The 16,045-nt window shown below is 43.3% G+C and overlaps 1 protein-coding gene across 9 annotated transcripts in view; it reads right to left on the bottom strand.

The window, feature by feature from the left end:
* The window catches only part of ARHGAP32 (Rho GTPase activating protein 32), a 262,127-nt gene that overhangs the window by 126,135 nt on the left and 119,947 nt on the right, over positions 1-16,045 (bottom strand). For 6 of the 9 annotated variants that reach the window (XM_080567501.1, XM_080567509.1, XM_080567503.1 and 3 more), the window contains 3 exons: positions 15,516-15,607; positions 14,431-14,472; positions 13,976-14,060 (listed from right to left, as the gene is read on the bottom strand). In XM_080567501.1, coding sequence (XP_080423627.1) covers positions 13,976-14,060; positions 14,431-14,472; positions 15,516-15,607 — 219 coding nt within the window. The remainder of the gene's footprint in view (positions 1-13,975; positions 14,061-14,430; positions 14,473-15,515; positions 15,608-16,045) is intronic. The other 3 variants (XM_080567507.1, XM_080567510.1, XM_080567508.1) reach the window with 1 other exon arrangement.

Genomic DNA, 16,045 nt, shown 5'->3' with positions numbered 1-16,045 from the left:
CAAACGCACAGAGTGGCCAACTGGAAATCGTGAAGCTGTATTTTCCAGACTGCAAGTACACACAGGAATTACCCCATTACTTGCCTGCAGCGGATTATTTATGTCATGAGGCAAAGCAGTATATCACATGCGTTTCCAAAATCCCAGGGGAGGAAGAAAAATGCTTTTGCAGATAAAAGAATGCACCTTCTGTATGTTGACTCGGTGAAGGGCAGCAAGGACAGTAAAGCAAAATGCCTTCTATCCATGGTATTACAGAAATAATCTTGGAAAAGCTCAATAAATAGGATTATTTTTATTTTTATGAAATGTTTCATAAAACTTATCTTGTGGAAATTTTTGTTTATTTGTTTGTTTTTGATCCATGTCTCAAAACCTTAATCGGCTGTCTCCAATAGAGTAAACTTCAAGAGTTACAAATACAGGAAAACTCCATAAAAGTTCTTGGATCTAAAACCCACAGATTTTCACTCTAGAAAACTCTACTAAAATGCCAGAGGCAGAAGATAAGGCAACAAAGATTTGAAAAGAAAATTTTAACCTTTAAATTTCCCAGATGACAGATCAGGGAAGGTGGTCTTTGAACAACTTGGGTCACGCTGGAACCAGGTCTACACCTTGCAGGCTCCACCTGAGATCTCCCCATTGGAATCGCGGAGCTGGGCTCCCAGTTCTGCATTTAAGCATTTAACTGCACTCCCCAAAGAGAAAAGCTTTTGGTTTAACTCTGCCACTGTGTGCCCTACTCTCTGAAAGCTCCTAAGAAGTTTGCTCTTCTGGCACACTTGTTCTCTGGATTTCTGCAGACCTCCAGGAGATGGGCTGTTATGATTCAGCTCTGCCTGACGTTGATGAAGACAACCACGAGGATAAGAATAATAGCGTCAACCGCTCCAACACGGCATCCCTGAGGCCACCCAGCAATGCAGGTGACTCGGTTCCTCCCGGCGGGTGACGCGATGCTCATCGCGATGCTCATCGCCCCGTGGCAGCCAGAGGTGAGCGGTTAGTGATGACGATCACAGGCTGCTGTCCGCGCATGGAAAGCACTGCCACGTGCAGGAGAGCAAGGAGCAGAGCAATTCCAGGAGACAGCCCCCCACAGCTCCAAATTGTGGACAAACAAAGAATTCAAAGTCTTATTTCACTGTATTATCCTGGCAGTTCAGTTAAGCTTTGTACGAAGAACTTCCGAGTTTCCAAAAGAAAAGAGTGAATTGTCAGCAACTGGGAGTAGAACACACACTCACCTACAGAAAGCTCTGATGCAATAGCTTGTCTAAATGAGCACACACAAGGTGTGAAGTGCTACAGGCCTTCCCAATAACTCAGACTGTCCACAGCCACTGAAGTGAGCATATTTAAAAGAACAGATTTCTGTCTGGGGAACACTGAGTGTACACACGCAGCACATCTGACAGCGCAGGGCTTACGTGTAATCCACGCTGCAGCCCTTTTGGAATTCAAGGACATGTTACAGCAGCACTGAGATTTAGTATTACTGATGCAGATACAGTTTGTTTTACAGTGGTGGTTTTAGCCTTAATCTGATCATAGCAACTTGCAAGACAAATACACTCCTAATTGTAGCAGAAAGCATAGTACATCACCACATCCAAAGTGATTTTCAAAGGAAAACTAAAAAACTCATCCATTTGATACACAAGAATTGTAGGAGTACATCGGTAATTGGTTGTTAAAAATGGAAGTCTTCCCCCTCTCCATTTTTTTTTTAATCTAATTAAAAATTGAAACATTTTTTTTTCAGGACTGTCGCGAGAAGAGTCAACGAATGACCCAAGTTCTTCATCTTTACGACATTAGTTAGGCACAAGTTAAACCAAGCTGAGAGGGGAAAGCAACACTTGACTCTTGAAAACAAAACAAATACTTTAGGTTTGGTTTTAAATCAAAACATCCTACACAAACCTGGCAGAGATGACGACCTCACTGAAGGCTTTCTTTCAATTAAAGGATTAAAAAAAAGTTTAACAAACTCTGACAGCACCATTGAAACTTTTGTTAAAATCAGTTCAGAACACACTTTGCTTCTCAGCTATTCCTAAGCAACCAAAGAAATGACAGATGGATTCAGGAAATTAATATACAACAGACTTGGGGGAAAGGGGAGAAACAAGCGAAGGAACACCTATTTTAATATAATTCAAATTTCACTGCTTGTAGGAATTGTTTCATCTGCATCTTACAAAGCATCCAAACCAAAGGAGACTCAAAATACATCACACGAAAATGCCACATAAACTAACCCTGAAAAACAGCCTAGCAAAAAAAAAAGTTTTAGAGGAGAAGTGCAGCAGCGTATTTACTAAGAGTGCAGCCTGACCTCAGGAAGTGCAACTTTCGTTACACAACGTGGATTTATTCTTGATCACGGCTCCCCTTTGGAACATCCCGGCAGTTCAAAAGCACCTCAGAGCAGTACAGATTTCATTGCAGAGTAAACTTAATGCACGTGAGAAGGAACGCTGTGAGCACAAATGCCTTTGGCATCTGACTTTCACCCTTCTTCATGGGACAAGACTTGCAAAGGCAGATAGAGATTTTGATTTTGTCTAAGACCCGAAAAGGAAGCAATGAGATGATCGTGCTCATCTTTTTCCTAAAGAATGACACCAGAGTTAAGTGCCCCCCATTGGTTATATCAGGACCCGGGGAACTTCTGACTTCCTTGGCCATCATGCCCACTGCACAACGGCGCTGGAGTACTAGATAAGAAATAGTTTAGAAGGAAGAGCATCGTTTACTGAAATTGCCAAAATCAGGGCCAAAACAAGAAATTTCCAGGTCAAATACTGACCAACCCCAGCACTGCTTTACCTGACTTTTGAAAAGATCACAACCAAAGTTGTGGCCATAATTAGGTAAGTTCCTACTTAGCAGACTTCAAAAATCAGTTGCAATTACAAGCTCCTATTATTTTTTGGTCTCTCTGGGCGTGAATAGTAATTATGGGTAATTAATCTTAAAAATATCTCACTGCTCATGAAGAGCTCCCAGCAGCACAGCAGGCAACGAAGAACAAGGCACCAGCTCAGAGGTAAAAAAGGCTTGGAGTTCTCTCTTGTTAAAAAAAGAATGGGGCAGTATGAGACCTGCTTTTAATTGAAGTTTTTCTGTTTAAAAGTTTCTACTTAAGTTACTCTTGAGAAGTCTTCAAGTCTGAGGCAACCTTCCTCTTCCCTAAAAAAGCAGAAATCAAGCAGACAAACCCCTTAAAGTAGCAAACAAATATCATTCATACGATCAGAAGTTACCAATCTGGGTCTTCTCCCACAGCAACCAAATTCAGATTAAAATCCTCTATTTTCCCTTTAGAACACAAACCAACAACAAAGACCCCACAGCACATTATTGGTGCTTGCTTGCAGTGAACAAGAGTTTATCTTCCTTTTTTTAATGTAGAATTCTAGGATTTGTTTTTTCTTTAAAACCTGAAAATAGCCTAACGTTTTACCTGTTTTTTTTTATGGCAGGCTTGAGGGCCTCAGCCACGACCGGCCCGATCCTTTAACTGCTGCCTGAGAGGAGACGCCAGAGGGAGAAACGCGGCATGGCAGAGATGATCCTTTTGTTAATTGTTCGTTGGTTTTAGGGGGCAGCAGGCAGGGAGGTGGGCAGGAGCACGTGTGCTCTTCACAGCGTGAGCGTGACCAGAGGCATCCGTGCTCGGAGCTCCCCCTTCCTATGACACATCTGAGCGGGAAGTGACTTTACACGTGAAAAGGTATACCTAATGGCAAGCACACCATAGCACAGATACAGAAATAATGACAATGCAGATCAGTAACAGGAAAAACACAATAATAATAATTCAAAAGCAAAAAGGCATCCTCATAATCTGAGACCTAGGACATAAAACTCCTTTTCATCTTTGCAGATAATCTTAAAACCTTTTAACAAGCAAAAGATGTCTTTGTCCTTGATGGCTTCACGCTGACGTTATTCCCAACAGTGTAGGTATGCATTTCATCCTCTGCACATCTTCAGTCGAGATGATGTCTTTATAACCAATACAATATTTGGACACCTCTAAGCTGCTGGATGTGCTTTCCCACGTCCCGCCACCCGACCAGAACTTGTGTTTGGATCTTTATTAGCAGCCTGCAAATCCTTTAGACAGGAGAGGCAGAAGGAAAATCTTCACAGCTCAGTGAAGGACAAAAACTTCTCTGTGCCCTCTGATTCAGCAGCAACACAAACCAGCTCTAAAAAGATCTTCTGCTTAGTTTGAACTCCACTTAGTTTAAAGTAACTAGAAAGTGATGGATAAAGGGAGGCTTGGCAGAGCTGGAAGAAATGCAGACCATGTACTGGGGGAAATAAAAACCAGCAGAGCTTGTCCCGGGTGTTCTCAAAGTGCACATCACAGCTCTGGTGCTACTGCTAAAATGCATTAATAATTCAAAACGCATGCACTAGAGTAAGAGGTCACTTCTCCGAGAAGAGTTTCCAAACCCAATCTAACTTTTATTCCATTTTAAAACAGATTGCAAGGCCTGGCATTAAAACAAACCTTGAGCCACAAGAGAAGGTGCGTGGAAGTGGGCTCTGAATCTGGATCTGATGCTTCTGAAGCCTTACACTAGGGCTAAAGGAGCCTGAGCTCCCCTCACCTTAGCAAGGCAGCACCCTTGTCCCGATACGACATTTCTTCTTCCATGCAAATCCTTCCTAACCCAAGGCTCCAGCTCCCACTGGCATCCGTGTTCATTCCAGGATTGCTGCACCTATAATTACTGCAGGACTCAGCACATACACAGTTCGTCAATAATTTACCAGCTTTTGAAAGTAAAATCCTGGACTCACACTGTAAAAATAACAGAAGTTGTTTTGGTTGTTTGAATACTTCAAGCTGGTAAATTGGAACTTGGTCCAAAATCAGTCACTTTAAAGACTGAATGTTTTGACATGTCATATTTGCAATAAATAAGTTTAACACCCAAGCACTGTAAAGAGCAATTACACAGCTGCACTGAATTTCAAGGTAACTCACAAGAATTTTTGTTAGTATCTAAACATAAATTGGCAGGACCAGACAACATCACCTACCCCAAGAATGAGATTTTCTAGAAGGCAACTTGTTTTATAACCATATTTAAAAGCTTCATCATTCTTCCAGTAGAACAGTATTAATTTTAGGGCAGGTTCACGGATCCTGAACATACATAAAGTATACAGCACTATATATTTTCATTTTCCAACTTCCTATAATACTGGATTTGCTGGTGTCTATTAAGCAACAGTCTTTCCTCTGAATTATTACTGACATAACTCTGAGCATGATGGTGCCAAAAGCTCGCTCTGCAGTTAGAGGTGTTAGCTCTGACTGCAACTCACAAACCAGTCCCCAGTCATTCAGAAAAACACTTGATGGGGCTTTAAACATTTGCATGCAGATCTAAACAAGCTTCTCATAAAAGCTCCTTCTGGGAAATATTTGAGAAGAAGAAATGAGGTCTTGCACCTTAAAAATATGTCCCATAGCAAGTCATTTAGTTATTATTAATGGTTCTTCAATTCATATGGTAGAGGGATGGAACGAAGAAAAAACAGATACTAGAATTAAAGTTTCTTCAGTTACTTTAAAGAGAAATTTAAAAAAGCTACACTTTAGGAGAGTGAGTCTTGAAGAGGAAGTGAAAGCATCATGAGCTTCTTCCTTCAAGTATTTTATAAATAAAATAAAATAAAATAAAAACAAACCCAAACCACAAGTGCACTGCTAAACTGCTTCAACATGATGTTTAATGGTAGCAGTTAATTTTATACTGTTTTGCCAGGAAAACAGCAACCTGAATTTGCAGGTTTTGTTGACACAATAGGCAGAAATGAAAAGGCAGAGGAAATAAGGAATTGATATCTCTGGAATCCTCACCAGAGATCAAAGAGCTTTTTGGTATGGATGCCCAGGAGGAAACAGAAGCCTCCATTTTCCGCACACACACCACAGCAAGGGATAAAATAACACAACTATCAAAGTCTACAAACATGTTTAAATGCCTCCTAGACATTATAATGGTACGCGTGGGTGAGAATATGTGCCTGTGTGCACGCTTACCCATTTAAAATGACAAATCTGTCTGAACCCAGACCCTTGGGAAAGTTTAGGTTCACGGGAAATCTTCTGCACAAATCTGTCTCTGTTGCAAGTAAAACAAACAAGAAAACTTGGGTCTCAGCTTAGCAGACCTAGAAACATCCTCTGTGGTACACACACAGCTATGTGTGTCGCACTGAGTCCTGTCACAGTACAGCAAACATTTTCACATGTAGTATGCAAACACCATTAGTTCAAGTGCTTTCCTCTACATTTCCTTGCCTGGCAGGGTAGACCATCACAGTCTGACAGCAGTGACAAGCTTTTCCTTGAACACTCAAAGACAACTCTTCCCCGATTTTATAACGAGAGAACAAGCTTGACTTCACCACGCCACATGTTACATTACCGAGGGAAGCAGGTGGGGAAGCAGTGCTGATTTTCCAGGTCTGGAACCCACCTGGAAAGCAGATCACACAAGTAAAGGGGCTCCGCAGAGCTCCCGGACACGGCGGGTCTGGCGCCACAGCCACAGCACGCCTGGGATGCTCAGATGAATGGGACAAGGGGCAAGGGATCTCCTCGCAAGCAGCCCTCGCCTCCCACCCGCACTTCTCAGCCAGGACACGAAGACAAACGCTTACAGCTACAGCTCACAGGCACCCACCTTCCACTGGGACGCTAAGCCAATGAATGAATGAACGAACAGCTTCCGAATTCGCAGCCCCACTCTGCCATCAGACCTCGAGATGTGGCCCCCAAGCACAAATAAAACAAACTTCCCTTTTTGTAAGCAGGCGCAGTGAACACAACACGTAAATGGTCCAAACGACGTTTGGTGCTGGCATGACAAACCCCCACGTACAAAAACACACCCCTGCTTCCAGAAATCCCCGGGGGTCGTATCGACACCAAGTTTCTAGCTGTTAAAACCACACTGGCTCGGCATCCTTGCAGATCTCTGAGTACAATACTAGGCTCATTTTAACGTTTCTCTTGTTAGCAGGACGGCTTATTGTATATGAAACAAAGAGTTTTAATCCTCTTTCAGCCTATGAAACGCTAGTGAAATAGGGATTACTTTTCTGGAGCACATGGATTCCTTTTAAATTTTTAATATATTTTAATTATATGTATAATACAGCTGTTTTTTTCAAGTCATTAAACCTGAGGGAAGAAAAATTTTCCAACACAACTCTGCTCCAGTTACTAATTAAAACAATTTTTATACAGTTCTGTGACATGCTGCTAAAGGTGATTTATGATGGTGGCAAACGGCAGGAGGTCAACGCCAGAGCTAACAGCTGGGCTTATTACGGTCGCTTTTAAGACTTACTCATGTCATCAAACAGCCACTATGCACCAGCAAAGACTAAAAATCCACACACAAGTTTGCCATATTTTCAGTGTTAAATGCAGGGGAAGTAAAAAGTAAGCTGGACTCCTGCAGGAGGTCACCGTTTTCAAATGTGAGTGCTAGAAGTCCCCAGCTAAAAGAAGAGCCAACTGCGCAGAGACTTCCCTGAAACCACTCTGACCTGCCGGTCCTCAGCACATCGCCTACCTCAAGGTATTTAAGTCTAAGAAAATGCTTATCCAAATCTGCACGGTTATTTTCTGATGTTATAATAAGACAGGGAAGAAACACACCGGGTGGGCAACGCTCAGACCCTTGGAGCACCCTCGCTTTGCCATTTGACCCAGCTGGGCTCTGTTCTGGTGAAGCACACCCAGAGGAGACACGAGTCGTCCCACACAAACATTCAAAAGCACCCAGAGGCAAAAGGAGAAAAAAGTAACAACAATACAAATTCAACGGAATTAACAGGTACAATCTCATTTGCTTTTAACAATAATTTGCAGGTCATAGTCTATCCTTCTATTTATATACTTAGATGATGAGCTTAAAATAAAGGACATAAAAATAAATTCCCTTTAATTTCCTTAAAATAAAGGAGGTCTCTTCCAACCTAGACGATTCTGTGATTCTGTGAAATCAGAGAGAAATCATCTAAAGAAAGACTGAGAGGAAAAAAAACCTTTCCTCCCTATGACAGGCAATTCAATAACCAGCCAGGTGAGCAATGGCAGACAAATTACCTTTTCCTTTTTAAAAAAGATAAAACAGATTTATAAAGTCGTGATTCTGGTAACCGCCAGCCAAGGCGAGGAAGGAGTGCAGCAAGATCCTGATCCCCTCCTTAGCCCTGAAATTATCTCCTGACACTTTTTTTAGCAGGTTTTACAGAGTGGTAGACAATTTATGCAAGCCCTGCCCGTTGGAGAGAGCTCACTAACAAGGCTGTTAGCTTACTCTACGGCCAGCAACAACCATAAAACAAGTGGTGAGTGTGCCAGCAGCTGTAGCGAGGCATTGTGGAGAGAGATCAACGCTTCCGCACCTGAAGTCATCCTCCCACTTTAAAATCCACGCTGGAAGAAAACCAAACAAGCTGGAATTTCACAGGTGTGATCTTGTTCCAGGGAGGAATTTTTCTGAGTGGCAAGCTGGATGCAAAACCGGGAAGGAGAAGAATCCAAAAACTGAGATGAACTTACTTGAATATTTTCCTCACTTTTTTGGCATTGAGAAGCTTCGCCTAGAGACTCCAAATTTTAGAAATCTGTTGATCTTGGCTGTAGACTGTGCCAATTTTCAGGGAGTTGTGGCTGGAATTATTAAGTTAATAAAAGCAGTTTCCACATTATGAACATCGTTGTTTTTCTATACCCATGTCCTTAAGAGCAGCCCTTGCAACATCTCCCCCTGCCACTTGGAAGGTGATGGTAAAGAAACCACATGGAAAAGGCCGGCGGGAGGAGGGGGCCTTGCTCTGCAGAAGGGGACACAACTTGCCAGAACAAGGGAACGGGCACGGGGGGAGAGTAACAGCACCCACAGATGGAAGGCAGGCTAAAAAGGAGCACCACGTAGTATTCAATGTGGTATACATGCCATAACCACTCAGATATTTTTAAAGGCAAAGCAAAACCAAGCAAAATTATTTTTCACAGCATGAATACACAGCAAAAACCAGGCCAGTTTGGGGGATTTTACTGTGCTCTTCCATCTTTTCAAGTGAACAAGTCGGGCAGGGAGGACTGCTATTTAATGATTCACTTTTTTAAATAAATACTTTTTTCCTCTTTAAACACTTCACAAATGAGCGGAACAAATGAAGACATTATAGCCTGCAGCTGGTCATGACGGCCAAGATGCTGAAAATTGCCATGCCCACGGAAGGGCTGAGGGAACGAACAATCCCTCCTCCACCGACGGCAGCGTGCAGGCTTCATTTCCAGTCAGGGCTGGAAGGAGATGGGGGCCGTCTGACTCCACACAGACACAGGTCAGGGAGCACTGACATTCCTGTTGCTTCTGGTTGATCTGTGCAGAGATGTTTCGGCCTTTAGTCATGGCCAAAACATGTTAAAGCACCCCAGTTAGCTCCAGAGGAGGGCATCTGGGCAGGCTTTCCCAGTTTTGTTTCCTTTGCAATCCATCACAGGAAAAAAAAAAAAAATCTGTATGATTAACAGAGACCTTCACAAGCACACTTCCCCTCCCCACCCTCTTCCCCGTAGGATTATTAAATAAAAAAAAAAGAAGACAAATCACCAAAAGGGGACGACCCCCCAGAACATCTCAACAGACTTTGCTGATAAAAGGCACCAGAAAATCGAACTGCTCTTTGCAATGCTTCTAACTCTTAAGACACAACAAGAAAATGCAATCACAGATGCAAACCGCAGCCACCATTGAAATGCAGCCCAGCGTCTTGGCTGGAAGGCTGCAGCTTGCCAAAGGCATTCAAACAGCAAACAATGTGCCGAGCTGCAGCAGGAATTCCTGGCAGCCGATGCCTCCACCAGCGGAAGTGATTCTGCTTCAAATACTTCCTTTACCACTGATAACACGCTCCTATCACTCGCAATGCCGGGGCTTAACAGATAAGGAGGAGAGGATCTTCCATGCGCCGTAATCCAGTCCTGTTCTGACGGGGTTTTATTTTTAGAAGGCAGCTACACAAACACAACCACAGCGAGACAGAGACCGTGCTGTGCGAAGGGGTAAATCCGTGCCAAAGGCAAGATAGCTGAAGCGATATGAATGTGCGTTACAGCACTTTCTCTGCTTTACTGATTATTTGCTCCCTGGAAAACCCGTATCGTCTGGGAAGCGGAGAGCTCCTCAGCTCTCATATTCCATTACTGAAACCTCCTCAACTGAAGATAATTTCTTAATTGTTTCAAATGAAGACAAAGTCTTTATTTCTGGCAGGAAGTAAAGACACTTAAGGAACACCTGACCACCAGTTCTCCTGTTCATATTAAGGCCCAGAGAGGGCTTTGGAGGGGGGACTGTTTGGTGCATCAGGAACTGAGAGGCTTTTCTGCCTACCTGTACTCTGAAGTGTCAGTGTAAGACCTGGAAGAGGCACCGAGGACTTCCAACCCTGTATTTTGGTGCTTAACTGAACACTAAGATGCCCCGCACAGCAATACCTGCATAAGCGATGTCTACTTTGTATATTAATTAATTGAAAGTTGATGTTCTAGAGACAGGAGAGGCATCACGGATGGACGTTAGCCAAGACCTGTGGAAAGGCAGCAGACCTTAAGAGCGACGGAAGGCAGCAGAACCGACCTAACCAACGCTGAGTAATCCCAGCCTCGCTGTGGCCTAATACCATCTGATGTGGGGGACACGGACCAGAGGGCTGAACCGCCGTTCTGTTCCTGCAACAAAGCTCTTAAATACTTACCCGGTATCAGACTAAAATAAACGGCCTGTGCAGAACCTGGCTGTTCGTCATAAAGTTAAAAATCAATGCTACGTGCATGAAAAATAAATGCAGTAAGAAACGTAAAGCATTTCAGCAGAATACCAGTGGATTTCTGGCACTGACGCAATTTGTAAAGCCCATCCTGCAACTGCAGCTCTGACAGCAGCTACCTTTGTCATGAATACAGCTTTTGCCTGGTAAACCAGAAACTTCCTGCCCATGCAACACGCGCCTTGCTGGCCAGACACAGATAAGGGTAAAATATGTGGCTGCTGAAAGCAGTGTACCAGAACGCCTCTGAAGAGAACAGCGGCCCAAAATGCACCTAGTTTTGTTAGCACAGTGCGAGGAGGAGAACAAATCCCTTTTTATACATCTCAGAAAGTTAATTTCAAACGATCTCATGAGGTGAAATGCCAAGATATTAATACCAATTGCAGCATGAGACCATATTACAAGTGACATAAACGTTACAAAACAATCTGAAATTTGGCCAGGCTGTTAATAGACAGCATTACACAATTACTGACACAGCCAGATAATGCTGCATTTCTACTATGCAAATTTTTAACAGTGAATAGATTTTGAAAGGAGTTTACACCCACTACCCCCTCAGATGCAACTTGGTACTTCGCTATTAGGTGCCAAGCTGTCAATTACAAGTCACTTCATCCTACTGCTATTCTCTAGTCTACTTCGTTATCACAAAGGAGCCACCAATGAAAGCCACTTGATTAAAATATATGAGCCCTATATGGACCTATTTTTAAGTCTGTAAACTAATACTGCTGTTGTATTAATAGCTTGCATTTATTTTGCCATTAATACCGGTCTTCTCCTCCTAAGGAAATACTGTAATGCTCTGTTCTTCCCTATGTCAGGAGCAAAGCTCTGTTCTTACGGTATTTTTATCCCTATTACAAAGAAACCACACCGTGGGAATCTATCAGGAATCTTGCTTGGAAAAGAGGAAGAACAAGAGGCACGGAGCTGGTATTTAGGGCCTGAATCACCTTGTTTAAGCACTTGTTCGGCCTTAGGCACACAAACAGCAAAGAGCACATTTGGGTGAGCAAGGCTTCAGTTCTGTGTAGGGCTTCTCAGAGGCAGCAGGGAGGACGCACAGCTGGCTGCCCCCGACACATCCCACCACCGCAGTGCCTCCCGCGCGGCCGTCGACCATCCTGCTGGCTTTGTGACACACACACTGAGATAGGACCGAACGCCCAGGACTGCTTTTTCTTCCCCTGCTATCCCTCCCCAGGTATTTCAGCCAGACACTGCTGTGGTTACAGCCGCTGGCGTCCTGCTTGTGCCAGGGGGTAACACAGAGCACAGCTGAGCAGGGCACGGGACGCTGCAGACAGCACCAGGCCTCACCAGCTCTGGCTTGTGCAAACTGCCCAGCAGCACATGCTTGGCAGGGCAACGTGAAGCAAATCTGTACAGAACGTATTCTCGGATATTTTTTCTGCAGTTGGTTCCTCCCTCTTGTGAACACACAACTCAGCACATCAACCACACAGGTACACGCTGCCCTCCTTAAAAGATGCCAAGAAACGCTTAACCCCACAAAATAAATGGTTTGTCTTCAAAATCCTTTAAATACTAGCAACATGCAAAGGTTGTAATCTCTCTCCAGCATGCACAGGGCACTGGAGGTCTGCTAACGCACCCCACCGCTCTGCCTGACGGAGAGGAAAACTCAGGATTGCAGAATGCCAAAACCATCCCCGTGTGTACAGAAACCTGCTCAACACCTACTCCACATAAAACCTCTCCCTGAAATGACTGGAAGATCTATGATGCCAACTCAGAAAATTACCAGGAGACAAAAAATAGGGATGCAGATTAGTCACACCACTCCTATACGCAGGAGCTGAAAGAAGCAGAGCTCTGCTTCAGAAGCCTGAGGATTGCTGTGAGTCAGCAGCCAGAGACCTGACAAAGCACTGAGCTCTTTGCTCTGGTGTCCTCCTGAGGCCACTGCTTTGTCTAACTCACCGTGCTCTGGGGACGTCTGGGGATAGCACCTCTCTCCTTCTTTTTTGTTTCAGCCACAATCATTACCTTAACTGCGGAAGCACAGGGGTTTGCGCTTCTCAGGTAAGACTGGAAAGCTTTTGGGGGGTGGAACAGAAAGTATCACAGATTAAATGGTTCTTTGGAGTCACCTCTGTAAATTTCTACGTGACTACTTCATGTGCACGTGTCTGCCAATCTATGCCCCTGCTCAGTACAGTGGGTCTACCTAGAGCCACTAAGTGTCAGTAACAGTAGATAGGAATCCTGAACAGGACTCGAATTCCAGAGCACACCTTCTCAGTCAGAATTTAGAGACAGAAAAAAAGGATGCGTAATTCTGTTTGCAAAACCGTCAGGTGCAGAAACATGAAAGGCTGTAAATAATTCACTGTATTACAGGAAATGTTTTACAAATGAAAAGGTTGTAACCTCTTTTTGGCTACAAGGCTGGCAGATGCTGGAGGCATTCCTGTTTCTGAAAGTGCAGCACAAGATGTGCCCTATTTGTGAGAAACTAGCAGCGACTCTTGGTTTTCCACCCTCCCCGGTACTCCTCAATGAAAAATGCACCTGCCTATGTTTCTGATGGATGGCTCACAAAGGAATAAAGCCTGCACACTTCTAGAAATGCAACTCAGGCTGACTAGCAGTTTCTTGCATTCTGATGACACAGCTGCTGCAGTGCACAATGCAGAGCTGGGATAACACCAAGAGAATCGGTACATTTGAATTAACATCTTATATTTACATAAAAACGTGCACAACACAGTTGTTTAAAAATACACACACGAGCTAAAAAATATGCATGCAGTTACTACAGACAGCTCAACAATGAATGTTTGATGGAGTCTTAAAACCGTGACATCAGCCAAATCCTGTGGAAATGAAATCCTCTCCAGCCTCAGGGGTGGCCACACAGCTGAGGACAGCTTCTGGCCCTGAACATAGAAGCAATTGCAAAGAAAGAGACCCTATTGCTTTAACTTCCTATTACTAACATTTCACAATAAACTGAATAAACCTCAGTGGAGCTTCCCCCAGCAGGTTAGTTGGTAACCAGACAAACACAATGACGTTTTGTATGAGAAAGAAATCTGAAACTCACCTGTATGTTGCCAAAGTCCACGTTTTCGTAATGGAAATGCGCACATTCAGCCATCTTCGGGAAATGACCTTTTGTAAAGGATAACCTGAAGCACATCAAAAGCACACCATAAGATGCAAATCACCGACACCATGCTCAGCAGCAAGCACTGTTATAAAATGCAGTTACTCATATAAAATAATAAGGAGCTTCTCAACCCAAAGCCGAGGGAACAGAGGGGTTTGGTGATGCGATGCACCGAAACAGTGGAGAAAGGAACTGAGTGAGGAAGGAAAACTAAATTGCAAAGTGGCTTTTATCATTGCATCCTTAAAGAGCTGTGTGGCAATTCATCAACACCAAGGCCCACATCTTTAAGAAATGGCGCAGGGACAAGCCGCTCTACCTTTACAAATGCATTTTTGCAGTGCAAATAAACAGCCTTACACGAGACACATAGGAAAGTAGAACTTTACCTGTGAAAGGCATCACAGCCCATCAGTCCCGGGTTGATGTATCTGAGGGTGCAGAACAAACGCTATTTATCCTTTGCCTTTTTAAAATTCAAAACTGAGGCATAATTATTCCCAAGTGTCTCCAGCTACAGTGATGGCTGACGGGGAGATCCTCTGGCTCTGCAACATGCTCTCGCTTCTGCTGAAGCTATTATAGACTCCTATAGATATTTCTGGTGGTGAGCCAATGAGATTGTCATTATCTAGCTCTCTCTTCCCACGGGAATACAAGTGGGAAGTGAGATACAGCATCTGGCTGCTCAGCACTAGAACAAAGAGCCATTTCCCTTGCAGCATCAGAGCACCACAGAGGGGTGATCTGAATGCACAGATCAATCAATATCAGGGAGTTCTGGTCCTCAAGTCAGCACTCTTAGCAAAGACAAGTCAAGTAATATCAATTAATTTTGAACCTCTTTACAGGTTAGGGGTTTGAAACCTTAGCTACAAACATAGTAAGCTGGTTTACATTATCCAGGAGAGTGTGAAAGAGAGAGAAAAAGAGCCTAAGCTTACAGAAAAAAAAAAATCTGGGAAACCAGAGAAGTAAAAAATACCCCTAAAAAAAGAAAAATTGTGCAAAACCCACTCAGTAAAGAGGAACAGGGCAGAATGTAAAAAAAGAAAAAGAGCAAAACACAAATAAAAAAAATATATAGGCCACCCTACATATATATATTTAAATGAATTGGTTTCGGGAGAAATCACAAAAGTTTAAAAATACAGTAACTGTGAGGTTCAGAACTTAAACAGGCTTTGCTTATATGGCACAAAATGGGCAAGAGACCTAACAAAACCTCTGATGTCCCCAGTTTGAGACCACACTAACTATAATTTACTTTGTTTGGATGGATTACCGGTTGGACTAGATGATCTTAGAGGTCTTTCCAACCTAAATGATTCTATGATTTTGGTTGCTCTGACGAAGACATTAACAAAAATGGTTGCTGAATGCCCTAGCTGTATTCCAGCACAACAGCTAAAATCCAGGATATCAAAACTTGAAGCCCAACAAATACAGGAAAATCAAAGAACAGTGCTCTTACTTTTTCACATTCTTCACTTTCATACTTGCTGTGCTGCCACAAGTCCGAAGCGGCAACTCCCCCGGAATGTCAGGGATATCCGCACCTCTTGCCTGCAAAACAAACAAAAATAAATGAATAAAAAGAACTTAAAACTTGATTGCATGCTGTGGCCCTAGCTCAAACCTCATTTGTGGTAGAAGCTATACTTCTGCCTTTTAAACATGGAAGAAAAAGAAAACTGAAACTAGGGTATAACTTAGTATATGATTATCTCTTCCTCAACTGTTTTGTAGGGCCTTACTAATAACTCCAGAGATCCAGCCTTTTATTAATTACTTCTTCTGGTTTCTAAAGAAGAGATTTTCAGACGTAGGTGTGTAACACGTTCCTAAACTCCCTCCTTGGACTCCTCCTCAAGTACCCAATTTTCCAAACATCTGTGCAGCGTTCAGGCAGTGGAAGAAGCTGGATAGCTCATGCGGCAGAAAATCAAGGTAATAACAGAGTTGCTCATATGTGGGAGGTGAGCTTTCAAAAAAGGTATTTGA

Source organism: Anser brachyrhynchus (assembly GCF_964034855.1).
Source record: "Anser brachyrhynchus genome assembly, chromosome: 25".
Classification (NCBI taxonomy): Eukaryota; Metazoa; Chordata; class Aves; order Anseriformes; family Anatidae; genus Anser; species Anser brachyrhynchus.
This window is presented reverse-complemented; position numbering and strand designations above follow the sequence as displayed.